Here is a 15334-nt window from a genome sequence, read left to right as displayed (position 1 = left end):
AAAATTAGACATGATTAGTGGTCCTTTTATATATGGTTTCTCTGTTATTGGAGAAAAGCAACTCCACTTATCATCGATTGCTTTCTAGGTGAAGTGGTCAGCTGCATTTGACGTTAAGATGGTTGAGTCTTCTAGGAAATTTAGAATAAAAAGTCAGTGCATGGTGAAACCCAACGTTGAGATAACAAGGCAGAGAGAGAGAGAGAGAGTTGACAAAAATTTAGTCTTTGATGGGTTGATGGCTATTTTGAAGAGTGCAGATGATATGTCCATTCTCATTGGCTATTAGGGTTTTTAATTCATTCTTCCTCATTCTATACTCAAAATCTTTTTTTCAAAAGATTTGCTTTTGACACTATTTTATTCATGAAAAACTACTATATATACACCCTCTTTACTCACTAACGCTTTCACCTTCAGTAGTCTAAACTTCTCTTCTCCTTTCACTATCCTTACCTTTACTTCACACTCTATTTGGGAGTTTAGTGTCAGACAGAACTCCTCAGTCTAAAGTACAAAACCCATAACTTGGTCATTTGGGTTTGTAGTGTTAACAAGTAAAACACACCATTTGTTCAAACACTTTGAGAACTTCATTTTAAGCTCTCTAACCTAGTAAGAAAAATCTTGTGTGTTTTGCTCTGTTCTGATTACAAAGATGGGTGATAATGCTGCTGCAAAGAACCAACACCACCACCACAACCAAGTATTTGACATCTCCATTGATGTGCTTCCTCAAAATGACTCCAAATGCTTCGATGACGATGGCCGTCTCAAACGAACTGGTAATCTTCATCACAACCCCTGTTTCTCCCCTGTTTTTCCTCTGTTTTTCTATGCAACATTTAGTGAAGGAAAATAAAACTCTGTTTACACTTCATATTTTCTTGACATATTAATCAGGGACCATATGGACTGCTAGTGCTCACATAATAACAGCTGTGATTGGATCTGGAGTGCTCTCCTTAGCATGGGCAATTGCTCAGTTGGGATGGATTGCTGGCCCTGCTGTGATGATTTTATTCTCCCTAGTCAGCTTCTACACCTCTTCTCTCCTCTCTGATTGTTATCGAACAGGCGACACAGTTTCAGGCAAGCGAAACTACACTTACATGGATGCTGTCCGGTCCATTCTTGGTAAGTGTCAGCAGAAGAAGAAGTAACTGGTGATGCATTGGTTTGTTCTCCTACATGTTCTAATAGCCATTTTTGTTTGTTTTTGTTAGGTGGAGCTAAGTACAAGGCATGTGGACTAATTCAGTACCTTAATCTTTTTGGTATTGCAATTGGTTACACCATTGCAGCTTCTATAAGCATGATGTGAGTGTTTTTCATCCCAAACAAATTAAAATTACCTCCAAAGTTTTCAATTTCTTGTTTTTTTTTTTTTTTTTTTTGTATATATATTAATGGGTTTTTTGGTTCAAATGTGCAGGGCAATTAAGCGGTCAGACTGTTTCCATGAGAGTGGTGACAAGAACCCATGTCCAATGTCTAGCACTCCATACATGATCATGTTTGGGGTGGCAGAAATTCTGCTTTCTCAGATTCCAGATTTTGATCAAATTTGGTGGCTTTCAATTGTAGCTGCAGTCATGTCTTTTACTTACTCGTCAATCGGTCTTGGGCTTGGAATTGCTGAAGTTGCAGGTCTATATTGTTTTCATAGTTTGCTTCAATGAAAAATTGAATGTTTTAAGTAAATTGACTTGAGCTTTTGGTTCATTGATTTCCAGCTACCGGGACGATAAAGGGAACTCTCACCGGAATAAGCATCGGAACTGTAACACAAACCCAAAAGATATGGAGGAGTTTTCAAGCTCTTGGTGACATTGCATTTGCGTACTCATTCTCAGTAATCCTTATTGAAATTCAGGTATATAAATTATTCACCCCTCAAAACCCATAAAGGCCATGCTTTTTCAAGCTTAAACTAATATTTGATTTCTGCTATTCAGGACACAATAAAGTCACCACCAGCGGAATCAAAGACGATGAAGAAGGCAGCAAAACTAAGTATTTCAGTAACAACAACTTTCTATATGCTTTGTGGGTGCTTCGGTTATGCAGCTCTCGGAGAGCTTGCGCCTGGAAATCTCCTAACAGGCTTTGGTTTCAAGCACCCATTTTGGCTTCTGGACATTGCCAATGCCACCATTGTAGTTCACCTAATTGGAGCATACCAAGTATTTTGCCAACCCATTTTCGCCTTCATTGAAAAGAAAGCACAGCAACAATGGCCTGAAGGTTACTTTATAACCAAGGAATTTAATGTCCCAGTTCCAGGGTTCAGGCCCTATAACCTCAATCTGTTTAGATTGGTCTGGAGGACAGTTTTTGTGATCATGACTACTGTTATATCAATGTTGCTTCCGTTCTTCAACGATGTCGTAGGGATTCTTGGGGCATTTGGGTTTTGGCCTTTAACAGTTTACTTCCCAGTGGAGATGTATATTGCACAGAAGAAGATACCAAAGTGGAGCACAAGATGGGTTTGTCTCCAAATGTTAAGTATGGCATGCCTAATGATTTCCATTGTGGCTGGTGCTGGCTCAATTGCAGGTGTTATTCTTGATCTTAAGGTCTACAGGCCATTCAAGACAAGTTACTGAGAATAACTGCAGAGAAGGAAACCTTAAAAAAATTGAAAACTAGGGTTTCATGTCCATGAAAAAAGGACCCTCAAGCTTGGAGGTGTAATGGTGTTGTTCATTTGTAGTTTCATGTTGGGTTGAAATTGTTTCCCCCTCATTTATTTGTGTTCCTACAGTTGTTTTCTCAGTGTAAGTTGTAATTATGTTTGTGGACTCCAAAATTATGAATCTCAATCTCTTCCATTCTCATATCATATCCAAATCCTCAACATCTCTACTGATAGAATATCACAGAACTATTGAAATTGTAGAACGGCATCAATTCAAGTGATTCAGAAGCACTGATATGTATTTTGAAGGTCAATCTGTTACCTACTTGTGATAATCAAAACCTTTATGTCTTCATTGACCTTGAACTTACTTGCATGCAGTCACATCTGCATCATATACGGCTCATCACATGCAGTGCTGCAGATATTCTGAAATTTCAAAAGCAAAATCCATCAGGATCCATCTATAAATACAATTCAAATGAAGATTCAAAAACCAACCAATGACAGCCACTGTTTTATCTATGATTAGACAAATGATACTGCATAGTTTTGGAGAAGTATTATCTTTCAATCGACATTGCAGACTGCAGATACTCACCATTCAAATAAAGGTGCACTTTGGATGGTTTTCAAGAAAAGCAAACTTAAAATAGTACACAAACAAGCACCACGTAAAGAGTTCATTAAAAAAAGAATATCTTTGATGCTTTTATTATGAGATCCTAACGATAGAAAATCAAAATAACAATTTGAGATAGCCTGCAGGAATCATCAAGTAATTTTGTGGGATTTATGAATCAGAAGGATTGATCATGTTGGGTTCTGACAGTCGTTTCAAATGCCAAATTAAGCAAGCTTATATTGTAATTATGTCTGTCAGATCCAAAATGTGAATCTCTATCACTTTCCTTCTATGTCATTTCGAGAACCCCAATACCTGCATTGCTGAGACAACATAGGAGCATGAAATTTTAGAATGTAATCATTTGAAGCGTATCGAGTATCACTCAAATAATTGTATGTGGGAGGACATAAGGAGACTATCTCAAGTTTAGGACATGAATCCAGGACACTATCTCAAGTTTCCTATATCTGAGTCGTAAACAATAAAAGGAATTTTCTTTCTATCCTTGTAAGCTTGTTGGTAAAAGAAAGAATCAAACAGAAGCCAGAAGATGCCAACTACGAAGTCTATTATTTCAGACTTTAGCACAGATACTGTCCTCTCAAAGAAAAGGCATCTCTGATGGTTTATGAGTAACAGTAGATGCATACACACCAAATAGATTGTTCTTGATTCATTTTTCCGCACAAAATAATAGAAAATTAGAAACAATAAACATTGGAGAGGTAGCCTGACCATTGTATCTCCTAGCAGGAACTGAACACATAGGTTACCGGAGTTTCGTGGGCTATAGCATGGCGTGGTGCCATTTTTAAAGTTTTCGTGCCTCAGGCATGCCTTCAAGCTGTTTCTATAGTTTATCTTGACATGACATGGCTTGGAACTGTTTTCATCAAGGATGTAGCTAGGATTTGGGGTGAGGAGGGGCACCGCGGGGGTTCGGGGGAGTGCCCCCGAAATTTTTTTTAGGTTATTTATATATCTTTTGTTAAAATTTAGTCAAGTAAATATAATTTGATATGCAATAGTAAAATCTATACATATTTTATATTCTAAAATGACCCATCCATAAATTTACATAATCTAGGTAGTAACACAGATAGGCTTGTCACATAGATTAAAAAAAAAATTTATTAAAGAAGCCACATAGGCATGTCATATGTTTATGTAAGTTTATGAATGTTTATTTTATGGATGTGTAGTACTTCCATTTTATATTATTACGAGAACAAGCAAAATAAAAAAAAATATATTTATAATCACTAGTTTTAATGATCTTGAGTTACCATAGTTCACTCAACATAGAACAATTAATTTAGTCGTCCTTTCAAGAGAATATATTATAAACATAAAACTATTAGCAATATGACTCTCAAACTTCAAATATATAAACATCCCAAAATCCAAACCTATATACTCCATTTTTTTTATTCTATTCAATTCAAATTCAGTTCTTTTTTTTATCAATTTAAAATGTATTTCTATTTTAGAATATTAGTATTCTATAAGTAAGTTATATAAGATATAATAAATGAAAAATCAAATTTTATTACCTACTTAAAATATTTTTTGTGGATAAAGAGATAATGATTTAAAATACAAAATAATTTTAAAAAGAAAGAGAACGGGGCAGCAAACCAGTTTGGAACTCATGTATAATAAAGAGAGAATTATTTAAAATAAAAAAAATAAAGATTAATGAGGTTGCAGCTCATGAGTTGCAAACTGGGGCACTATGGTGAAAGCCTAGACACCATTTCCACCAAACTAACAGGAATTTAGTACCATACTTACACAAATATATATACATAGTAAAATTTTTTTGAAAATCCAGGGGGGGCTGGGGACCTTGGTAGCTCCGTCCATGGTTTTCATAGTCTCGTGGACGCATGGCGTGTTACCATTTTTTCACGTTTCCGTGCCTCAGGCATGCCTTCGTGCCATTTCCATAGTTTCAATGCCATGGCATGCCTTGGTGCCATTTTAGACATTTCGTGGCCTATAGCATGGTTTGCACCATTTTCGTCAATTTTCAAAGTTCTCATGTTCCGCATCCCAAGGCATGCTTTGGTGCCCATTTAGAAGTTCCGTGGGCTATAGCATGCCTTGGCATGATTTTTGCCAATTTTCAAAGTTCACATGTTTCGATCCCTAGCATGCCTTGGCACCATTTTAGAAGCTTCGTGGGCAATAACATGCCTTGGCACAATTTTCAAAGTTCTCATGTTTCTCGCCCCATGGCATGTCTTGGTGTTATTTTAGAAGTTTCGTGGGCTAGCCTTGAAATCATTTTCGTTAATTTTCAAAGTTTTCATGTTTCACGCATCATGACATGTCTTGGTGCCATTTTAGGAGTTTCATTGGCTATACAATGTCTTCGAGTGTGTAGTGTATGGTTAACGGGTTCTCGACAATTTGCCTATCAACCTGGTCTTTAAGGTTGAAACAATTCACCTCCCAACATTTGGCTCCCACATGATTATATGAGCGAGACATTCACTAATCAATACTTTGACACAAATAATTAGGTTAAATGTATTAATTTTTTTCAACGGATTTTTCATCTCTGGTTGTATGCATTATTGTAAGCATAATAGTCCCCCCCCCCCCTCCTCTCCACGTACTTGTCCATCCTAAACTAGCAGGTCAGCTGAGTCCCAAACACTATTGCACTGCACTTACACAAAGCAGTAGGACGCACAAAAGGCAGGTTCTACCTGTGTCACAAAAAGATTCTATCTGGGATCAACACGCAATCGTTTGGCATCAGTTTCAGGAACGCTTGCTTCATTCCCATTGCCTCTGACTGAATTCAATGTTTGGCCCTAGACATGCAACAAACATAATTCAAGAAACTCATCAATTTAAAAATAAAAATAAAAATCAGTAGCCTTCACTGTGAGTATTCGCTGTTAGAAATAGAAAAGAACTTCAAAATTCAAACAAATTTCTGCCATGAGAGAACACCAATAATAAGGGACTTGGCACAAAACAAACACCAAGTCCCTCCCAAGTTTCATGTTCGAAATTTACAACTACGAAAAAAAATGACAATAAATAATTTCCATCCATTCTTTCATATACTGGGAACTGAGGGATAAATATTTGGATGACTGCCAAGCATTTATTGGGGATAAATTGGGCGATTAGTTGCATTGTCAGGAATAGCTCAGTGCTTGGGGTTCTATTAGCCACATCACAACCAAAAGGAACATCATTTAGACGACCTATGGCTATAATGTGGGTCCTATGGAATGAAAGGAACAATAAAACCTTCTACAATATAGAGAACTCTGTTCATGTTATCAATGATATTTGCTCTACTACTACGGAACTGTGCTATTCTGGCATTTTTTTTTTTTAACATTCTGGAGGTTGTCCCTTTGTTTTGCAGCCTCATGGTAACTCCTCTGTTTTGCAGCCTTCGTGCTTAATGGGATTCTAAAATGTGCATGTGGCAAGCCACGACCCATATGACACCATAACATGCAATTATAATCTTTTTCACATTGTACCAATGCAATGCTGAGTTCTGAAGTCTTGTTTTAGCATTATAGACTTCCAATTAAGAGGTCAACAGTTTTATGATAACTTGAGCTTATGAATAATTACTATTCCACACTTCCGATAACAAAGAATAGTGGAATGAGGAACTTACAGTTTCGTCAGGAACAACTGCATATCTATCTAATGGGGAGACCGACGTTTTACCTGCCAAACAAGAATGTATGCATAACAAAAAAAACATCAAGATATGCCACATAACAAACAACACCGAAATATGCTGTGGCCAATCAAACTTTTGAGTCGCTGTTGAGGAGAGGAATAAGTGAAATTAACACAGCACCTGTTGACAGATCAAGTGTCAAGGACTCTATCTGCTGTCCACTAGATCCATCAACACTCAATGCCTCAATGATTTTTGGAGTATTTCTGCAAAAAAGCCGAAAACAACATCAAACATTTACAAAGCTTCATAAATAGAAGCAGCCATAACAATTGAACTCTGAATTATTTATACTAGAGGAGTACGGACTAAAGACCCAAGGATGTCAAAACTGACACTACATTGAGGGATGTAATTGGGTAATACAGATTGACAAGTTCAATGGCAAAACACCAACACTAGATTGGAAGACATAATTGGGTATGCTTCAGAATGCCAAGGATGCTGCACAGGAACAACAATGTATGCAAATACAAAGCTCGAAGAACACTTCAAAAGATCACAAATAAAGCAGCCCCTATCTAAATCACTCCTGTTGAGCAAAACTAGGACCTGTTATTAGCCAAAGTCAGCCTCCGATAATATATGACAAAAAATCAAAACAATACTCTAGTAACTGCCAAAAAAGTCTTCAATAATTGCATCAACCAATAAGCTGACAAAAAATGTTTCCTTCAGTAAATGAGCAAACAAAACTCTCTCTCTGTCTACACAGAGGAAGCTTCCATGAACACGACAGTCATACATATTATCGAGAGATATGAACAAAAATAAAAACAACACTCTATCGACTGGCAAAAAAGTCTTCAATAATTGGATCAACCAATAAAATGACATAAATGGTTTCCTACAGTAAATGAGCAAACATATCTCTCTCACTCTCTCATAAGACACAAAGGTTCCATGAACACAACAGTCATACATATTATCCAGAGAAAAAACTATTACCGGTCAACAGATTCCCCATGCCCAAGCTGTCCATTTGTACCCCTTCCCCAAGAGAATACATTTTGTCGTTCAGTAATAGCAAGTGTGTGTCTCCATCCGCATGATACTTGAACAATTTTCTGTGACAAGGAATATAGAACATGCAAGTATCAGACTAGAGTAAAATTTGAGATTCTAGGAAGCATACCAACCTTCACAGATAGGAAGACAAGAAAATTTGTCATATAGAACTGAACATCAACATCATTGCTATCTTAACCAACTTCAGGAGCTTGGGTAAAAAGAATGTGCCTGCTCATTGGGAAATGTAACTTGAACAGGAGAACAATGATCGACATTGTCACCAACTCCAACCTGACCGAACTGTACAAGAAAGAGAAAGGTAAGCCCAACCAATGGGAATGGCAATATGTGCTTATGTATTACTTGTTCCATGTACATGATTGCACACACTCCTGACAACAGTTAGGAGACAATAATATATACATATACATTGTATATCATGCACACATGACACATGCATGAAGGAGTGCACGGGGGAAGGGGGGAGGGGGAAGGGAGAGAGAGACGAGGGAGAGGCTACAAGAGTACAAGACAATATTTTTCAGGGCAGATGGTTCATTAGAGAAAACCAACTAGGCCTTTGACGAAAAAGCTTTGCAAAATCTTAGATGAAAACTGAATAAGCAGAAATTGCCCACCTTATTCCAACCCCAGCCATAGAGTTTTCCATCAGAAGTAAGTGCCATTGTGTGTCTCCAGCCACCGGCTATCTGCAACAATACATAACAACAAAATTGAAAGTTGTATCCAGCATGTCAGCCAATATATATTTGATGTACAAATTTTTGTTCTATAAAAGATGATAGTCCTTATCAAATGCAAAAGGCCCATTCAGCTTAGAAAGATGCATGATATCTTGTGTGTAAAGTGCAAAAGCCAATTGTTAAACAATAACATTGTGATGTTGAATTTGTTGAAAAACTGAAAGGGCATGATAAAAGAATATCGGGATTCTGATATGAGAGCAACAACCAATTTAAAATTTTCAGGTCTCATTAGATTCAGTCACCCAAAATAATGCAAATAACTATTAGATGCAAGTAGCCACCTGTGAAATGAAACTGCCACGCAATGCTTCCAACTTATGAGGGACAAGGTGATCCTCAAAGTCCCCATGTCCTAATTGACCATATTTGCTCCAACCATAAGTGTATAAACCTCCAGATGATGAGACAGATATTGTGTGCCGCCATCCACAGGCAACCATATCCATCCTATCACCCTGCAACATTATTGGCAGAAGTGAGACCTTAAGCAAATGAAAGATTGAGCAAAAGGATCTTAAAGGCCAACTCCTCAGATAAATATGTGTTTCAAAACAAAACACCTACACACCAGCTTCACATAACTTTCACTCGACTACAAGGCACAGTTCAAAAAGATTAAATGTTGAAACAAAAGACCATTTAAAATAATATATACTGATACAATGATCAAATGAAAGAATAAGATATACTGCACATTCTAGACTTCATAAACAAATACAGATGACATTTAGCTTAACCAATAACAACTAAATAACACATCATCAGTTCTTGCTAAACCAAATAACTCAGAGAAAAGAATGACACTAGTTAATCTTCATTAGCATCCAAATTCTTAGTAAACTTAACTGCTAAAAAATTTCTATCGAAACAGATGTGGCAACCCAGAACTTCCGTTCGTACAGTGGCTATTCCTGATCAGAGCATGTCATGCAAGCTATTAAATGGTTATTTTGGTTACCAGAGCTGCTATTCCTGGCATTATAATTATTTTTCCTCTGCAACTAATTCAAAGAACAACAACAGGTTGCAGAAAGATCACGTGTACTCTTCAATTTACTTCGGCAATATGATAGCTGAAAATCTCATGCAAGCAACATGACATTTTCACATTCCAGAGGAACAAATGTTTCTTCCCTTTCGTTTTATTGAATGCAAAAGAATTTTACATAAGCACTAAGGTGGTGTAAAAATGACAGCAAGAACCACCATTTTGGTGGAAAATGGTCGGGAAAAAAAACATTAAGGGAAACAGCACAACACATTGATGATAAATAGAAATTATGGTTTTCCTATGTAAATCCTACAGGTGATTAAGCAATTAGTAAATCCAGAAAACACAAAAATATTGGAGAATTTTTTGGCATACATTGACTGTAGAAACTTTCTCAGGAACTAAACGATCATTTCTGTCACCTAAGCCCAAGTTTCCATATCTGCCCCAGCCCCACCCATAGAGCACCCCATCGTCTGTAACAGCTGCTGTATGTTCAGCGCCAGCAGCAACCATTTTGATTGGTATGCCCTATAAAATGAAATTGAAGGATGTAACATACTTTTGAATAGCTGTCCATATGAACCAAAATAATTAGTGCAACAATGTGTATCTGTGTGTTGGTTTTTGAATGTATGCATGTGTGTGTCTGCATGCATTTCAGGTGTCTCAGTGTCTGCAAAAATATGTGGGTAACAGGGCATATCCATCCATATGTTAATAATTAATAAAACTTGAGAATTTATGGACTATCTTCCTGCCTCCTAAAGTCCAGAGAAATTAAGCAGCCTGCAATACCTGGAAAGCTTGAATCTTTTGTGGAACAAGAGAGTCCTCTGTGGTGCATAGGCCAAGTTGACCATTTTGATTTCGGCCCCAACTTCAAGATATAAAGATAAATGCTAAGTGAGAAATGTCCCCAGTTAGTGGAAATGATGCCGCATAAACACATAAATCACTAAATTCAATCGTTTAGGAAAATTCTCCTGAAGATAGAGAAGTAATCTTGACACATTAGATCATGCACAAATTAACACGGAAGAAAAAGTTGAATAACATGCATAAGCAACATGCAAATCGCAGGAGATTGCAGTGTCTTACATGCTCCAGGCAGCTATCATTGCATTACACTTTGTTGGAACACAGAAGCTGGTCCTAACAAAACATAACTGCAAGCTACCAACTATTCATTATTAATTATTAAACCATGCACTCCATACCAAAGTTTCTCACGAAGAAAGTTCACATGAATAAGGCCACCAATGCGACTACTTTTTAAAAAACAATTGCCTATATTTTAAAGCAACTACTTTGTTTTAAAATCAATAAACTAGGTAAACTCAGTTGAACAAAACACACCAATGCAATTAGATTCGTTAAAAGGTTTAGGAAAGAGTACTCACCTCAGCACCTCGCCTTCCATAGTCACGGCTAAACAATGGCTGTCCCCGCAAGCAATTTGCTTGATTCTCAGACCACACAATGCTCTAATTGATTGGGGGATAAACACATCACTAGAGTTACCATGTCCCAACCTCCCGAAATCACCCCTGTAATATTAACATCGGGTGAAAACCCTAAGCACACTACAAAAGGCAGTTTCAGGAAGAGCCCGTAAACATATGCAAGACATCTTGTAGTAAGCCACAAACAACTTAAAATGTTTGTAAGTTTTCACTGTCAATTGAAAACCATTTAGATATGCTTAAAAGAGAAGGTAAACGGGGATTAAGAGACAGATTACAGAAACACAATCATGAAGGTGAAAGCAAGTACAAAGCATATGAAAGTTATCTAACCCAAATTGGACTATCTAAAAATGTCAACATCTAGGCAACTAAAAAGCGAATGGCAGGGGTGCATCCGTCAGACTTCATAAAGAATAAAGAGTTACCCATAATTTAATCCAAAGGATTCCAGAGATACTGAGCAAAGTGACTCCCTTGGGTGCTATACAAAGGCCATGGACCTACAAAGTAACTTGTGAAGGTTATGCAGTCAATGAAGTCTAACCTAACCTGGCATATGAAAGAAAAAGGCTAGCCCAACAGCTACTCTCTAAGACCCATGTCTGTTAGTGCCTTATCAACCATAATTGGTAGATTCATTAACTATATGGTCTACCAACCAAGTGAAAACAGAGCACGTGATCCGTCAACCAACGAGGATGGTTAGAATCCTTCTTATGATGAAGATTCCTTCCATAATTTAACTCCCCATCTACTCTCTCAAAGAGCTTAGAGTCCATCCAACAAATAAGCATCATCAATGCTAAAAAGTAAATTGTGATTCCTTTCAAGACATAGAACTCGACACTATCCTCATCAAAACCTAGCACATGCTCTAAATTAAAACTAGGCTATTGATCAAATTTGTAGCTAACACAATACTTGATGAACTATAGAGTCAGCTTAAAGAAGATACCAGCAGACTTGTCACAAGTCCAGACGCAATCTAGTACTGAATCAGGTCAACAAAATGCCCAGAAGACATATAAAGCCATCGCCGTGCATCTAAGTGTTACTTGGTAGGCCATGATTGTCTACTTTGAAGAGCAACCAAAGATGATGGCCGGTAAAACAAAGCATTTACGTTTCTTGGTTATCAACTAAGATGAGAATATATCAATAAGGAAGCAGAGAGGAAAATACTAAAAGGAAATAGAAGAAAGGAGGAACAGACCATCCCCAGCTATAAACTTCCAAACGTGATTCTGAATATGCTGTTGTATGATCAGCTCCACATGTCATCGATACAATTTCGTGACCATCTAATGCACTCAATTTTGTAGGAGAGAGCCGATCCTCCGCATCTCCAAGACCTAATTGCCCATCCTCTCCTCGTCCCCAAGAGCAAATAATGTCCCCAGCTGAAGATCATAGTAAATGTCACTGTTTGTCTACTAACACAAATACGCGATTGCTAGCATCTCCAGTATGTGATAAATGATAATTTACCGAAATTGAAATCCATACTGAATGCAAGCTAATAGCCAAACAAAAAGGAGAACTTACTGAGAAGAGCCACCGAGTGGCTAGCACCAGCGGAGACGAAAAGAACACGAGGAGCTGGACCGGTGACTTCACTAACACTCCCTTCATCCTTCGCCATCCCGATCTTCCCCAAACTCACCTCCTCGAGAAAACTCACACCAGAAGACAAAATTGTACTGGCCAACAAAATTCGTAAAATTAGAAAGAAATACGCAGAAAGAGATAGAGAGAGAAAGAGTAGAGGAGGACCTCTATCCAGTCAGTCTCTCACAGCCTAAGCTAGTCTAGAAACACTGATAAATAATTGTGGGGGCAATGCTTATTTATAGTGACAGTGATGGCTCATGTGAAGAAGTGCAAAGTGGGAACCCCAACCAAAACTTCCCACTCGTAGGAAAACAAAACAAAATTAATGCTTCCCTAATTTAAATAAAAATTAAATACCATTCAATTCTACTGGTTCTGCCATTGCCATGTCAATGAATGCACAGTCGAATTCAGAGTAAAAAAAAAGGTATGAATACACGAGTTAATGAGAGAGAGAGCGGAGAGCAGTTACGAGCAAGGTTGGCAGCAGAAACAACACCATTGATGAAGTCGTTGAAGAAGGGCCCACGTTGAAATTCATCTTCTTCTTCGTCTTCGTTCGGCGCCTCCAATTACACTCCTGGTTTCACACCATGACCGGACCTAGGGTTTTACCTGCTATTGTTTTTGTGGTTCTCCATGTGTCGCCGTGACAAGGAAGGAAGTGTTAGACTGACATGTTGTCATATTACCTTTGATCGAGACCAGTAAAAAAAACCCTAATTAACGGTCAAAAATATGGATCTCCTAATTGGAATAGGAATCCGCGTAATAAATATCTGTTTTTCTTTCCCTCCTTTTTTTCCGGAGAAGGGATTTTTTCCACAGTCGGTTATTCTTTCCTTAATATTAAATATGCTTTAATATTATTCTTATAATAAACCCATCCATAATCACATCTCTTTGTTTTTTATAATTATTCTTTTGAAGCTTTTCAGAATATCACGTTTGAGTATTGTCCTAGGTCTGCTAACAAAGTAGCACACACTATTGCAAAGTTTGCATTTTCAGGTCCCACGCCTCTTTTGTGGAGTTTTCCCTCTAAGCCATTTTGGCTTAAGGAAGTTGTAATGACAGATATTCTGTCCATTGATTCGTAATAAATTAGAGAATTCTTTTTTGAAAAAAAAAAACCACCACTATAAATCCATTTAATGATTTTAAGATTTTTTTAATGGTTAATAAAAAAATAGTAAATGCGAATAAGTTAGAAAATTGAGAAACAAACAATTTAAAAAAAAAAAAACCATTTTGAGAAATTTGCTTTTTATTGGAATCGTACACATATATTTAACTCAATCAATTACCAACTTAGCCACCGCTCATTAATTAGTACAATGTGGAGGGTTTTGATTTGGTGTAATTGGGACCCAAAGCTTTATCTTGTCTCTTCAAAGAGCCTAACTTGTTTGGTTCAGATTAGGTTTTGATTGAATTAAGCAACCCCACCACATGAGAAATAAACATGTGACAATTGACCTTCAAAAGCTTCCAACGTAGTACTACTTCTGCTCAAGTGAGTCGTCCTTTTCCCTTTTAGTCGGCCTCCCAACGGGCCTCGTCATTCAATGAGCCCATTCAACCTGAGGTCCCCAGCTTAAAATTGTTCTTCATATCATTCACGATCTGTGATTATCCTGGGCCTCAGGTTAAGCCATACGGCGATAAGCCCATTTGTATTACTTTTTGGTTGCTCTAGTTTTGGGACCAAATAATCCACATGCTGGATAATAACAAACTGCCTCATGATTTTCGCAAATGGGTAATGGCTTCTCAGTTCTATATGCTCCTGGTTGAGCAATTAGATATTGCGGAATATTATCGAAGGCAAATGCATCTTTTATAAAGGGGCATTATATTGATCATGGAAGGGAAAGGAGGTATAAGATTTTCAACGGTGGAAAAATAGGAAGTTGACAGATGAAGAAACCAACCAGAGGAGTATGCTTGCCAAAGCAACTCAGGACACATGCAGTGATAATTTGATGAATGGATAGGGGAGAAAGGTTGGATTCAATAACACTTTAGATATTGTCTCACACTCACAGATCCATGTGGGTTTTGTCCCTAAAACTAAGTTGAATGGAAGTCCCTCATTTTTCCAATGTGCGATTCCTAACACTCCCCCCGCCCTTATAGACTCATATGAGGCCCAACAAGTGGACTAGATAGGTTAGTCCATATCCAAAAGACCCACAAGTGACCCAAACGTCATCAGATGGGGGTCCTAAGGATCAAGCAAATGCTCCGATACCATTTGATAATTTGATGAACGGATAGGGAAGAAAAAGATTGGGCCCAACAACACTACACTTGATGTATTGTCTCACATTGCCCCATGTGAATTTTGTCCCTAAATGAGCCCTCCAAGTGTTTTGAGGGTTGGACACAACTTATAAACTGAATGGAAGTCCCACATTTTTCCAATGTGGGATTCCTAACACATGCTTTTGGGCAAAGGTGGAAGAAGCCAGAGACTGGCTTGA

The 15334-nt window shown here is 37.6% G+C and overlaps 2 protein-coding genes across 3 annotated transcripts; one reads left to right on the top strand and one right to left on the bottom strand.

Annotated features, from left to right (window-relative positions):
* The first annotated feature begins 431 nt into the window (after positions 1-431).
* Positions 432-2843, top strand: LOC120002994 (amino acid permease 4-like). Its single transcript, XM_038851880.1, has 6 exons — positions 432-785; positions 904-1137; positions 1227-1320; positions 1436-1650; positions 1737-1876; positions 1959-2843. The coding sequence occupies exons 1-6, from the start codon at positions 659-661 to the stop codon at positions 2610-2612; spliced, it is 1464 nt and encodes a 487-aa protein (XP_038707808.1). The 5' UTR covers positions 432-658; the 3' UTR covers positions 2613-2843.
* Positions 2844-5875: 3032 nt separating this feature from the next.
* LOC120001307 (ultraviolet-B receptor UVR8-like) lies at positions 5876-13224 on the bottom strand. Of its 2 annotated transcripts, none has more exons than XM_038849560.1 (13): positions 13206-13224; positions 12783-12937; positions 12451-12637; positions 11172-11318; positions 10567-10648; positions 10144-10299; positions 9059-9232; positions 8649-8720; positions 8239-8310; positions 7948-8066; positions 7120-7205; positions 6931-6983; positions 5876-6097 (listed from the first exon to the last, which is right to left on the bottom strand). In XM_038849560.1, exons 2-13 carry the CDS (start codon positions 12877-12879, stop codon positions 6008-6010), a joined length of 1335 nt encoding a protein of 444 aa, XP_038705488.1. In that variant the 5' UTR covers positions 12880-12937; positions 13206-13224; the 3' UTR covers positions 5876-6007. The 2 variants fall into 2 exon arrangements, with proteins under 2 accessions (XP_038705488.1, XP_038705487.1); XM_038849559.1 differs by lacking the exon at positions 13206-13224 and adding an exon at positions 13011-13149.
* Between the last annotated feature and the right edge of the window lie 2110 nt (positions 13225-15334).

This window comes from Tripterygium wilfordii, chromosome 7 (assembly GCF_013401445.1).
Source record: "Tripterygium wilfordii isolate XIE 37 chromosome 7, ASM1340144v1, whole genome shotgun sequence".
NCBI classification, from domain to species: domain Eukaryota; kingdom Viridiplantae; phylum Streptophyta; class Magnoliopsida; order Celastrales; family Celastraceae; genus Tripterygium; species Tripterygium wilfordii.
Note: the sequence above shows the minus strand (reverse complement) of the source record. Positions and strands in the feature narration are given on the sequence as shown.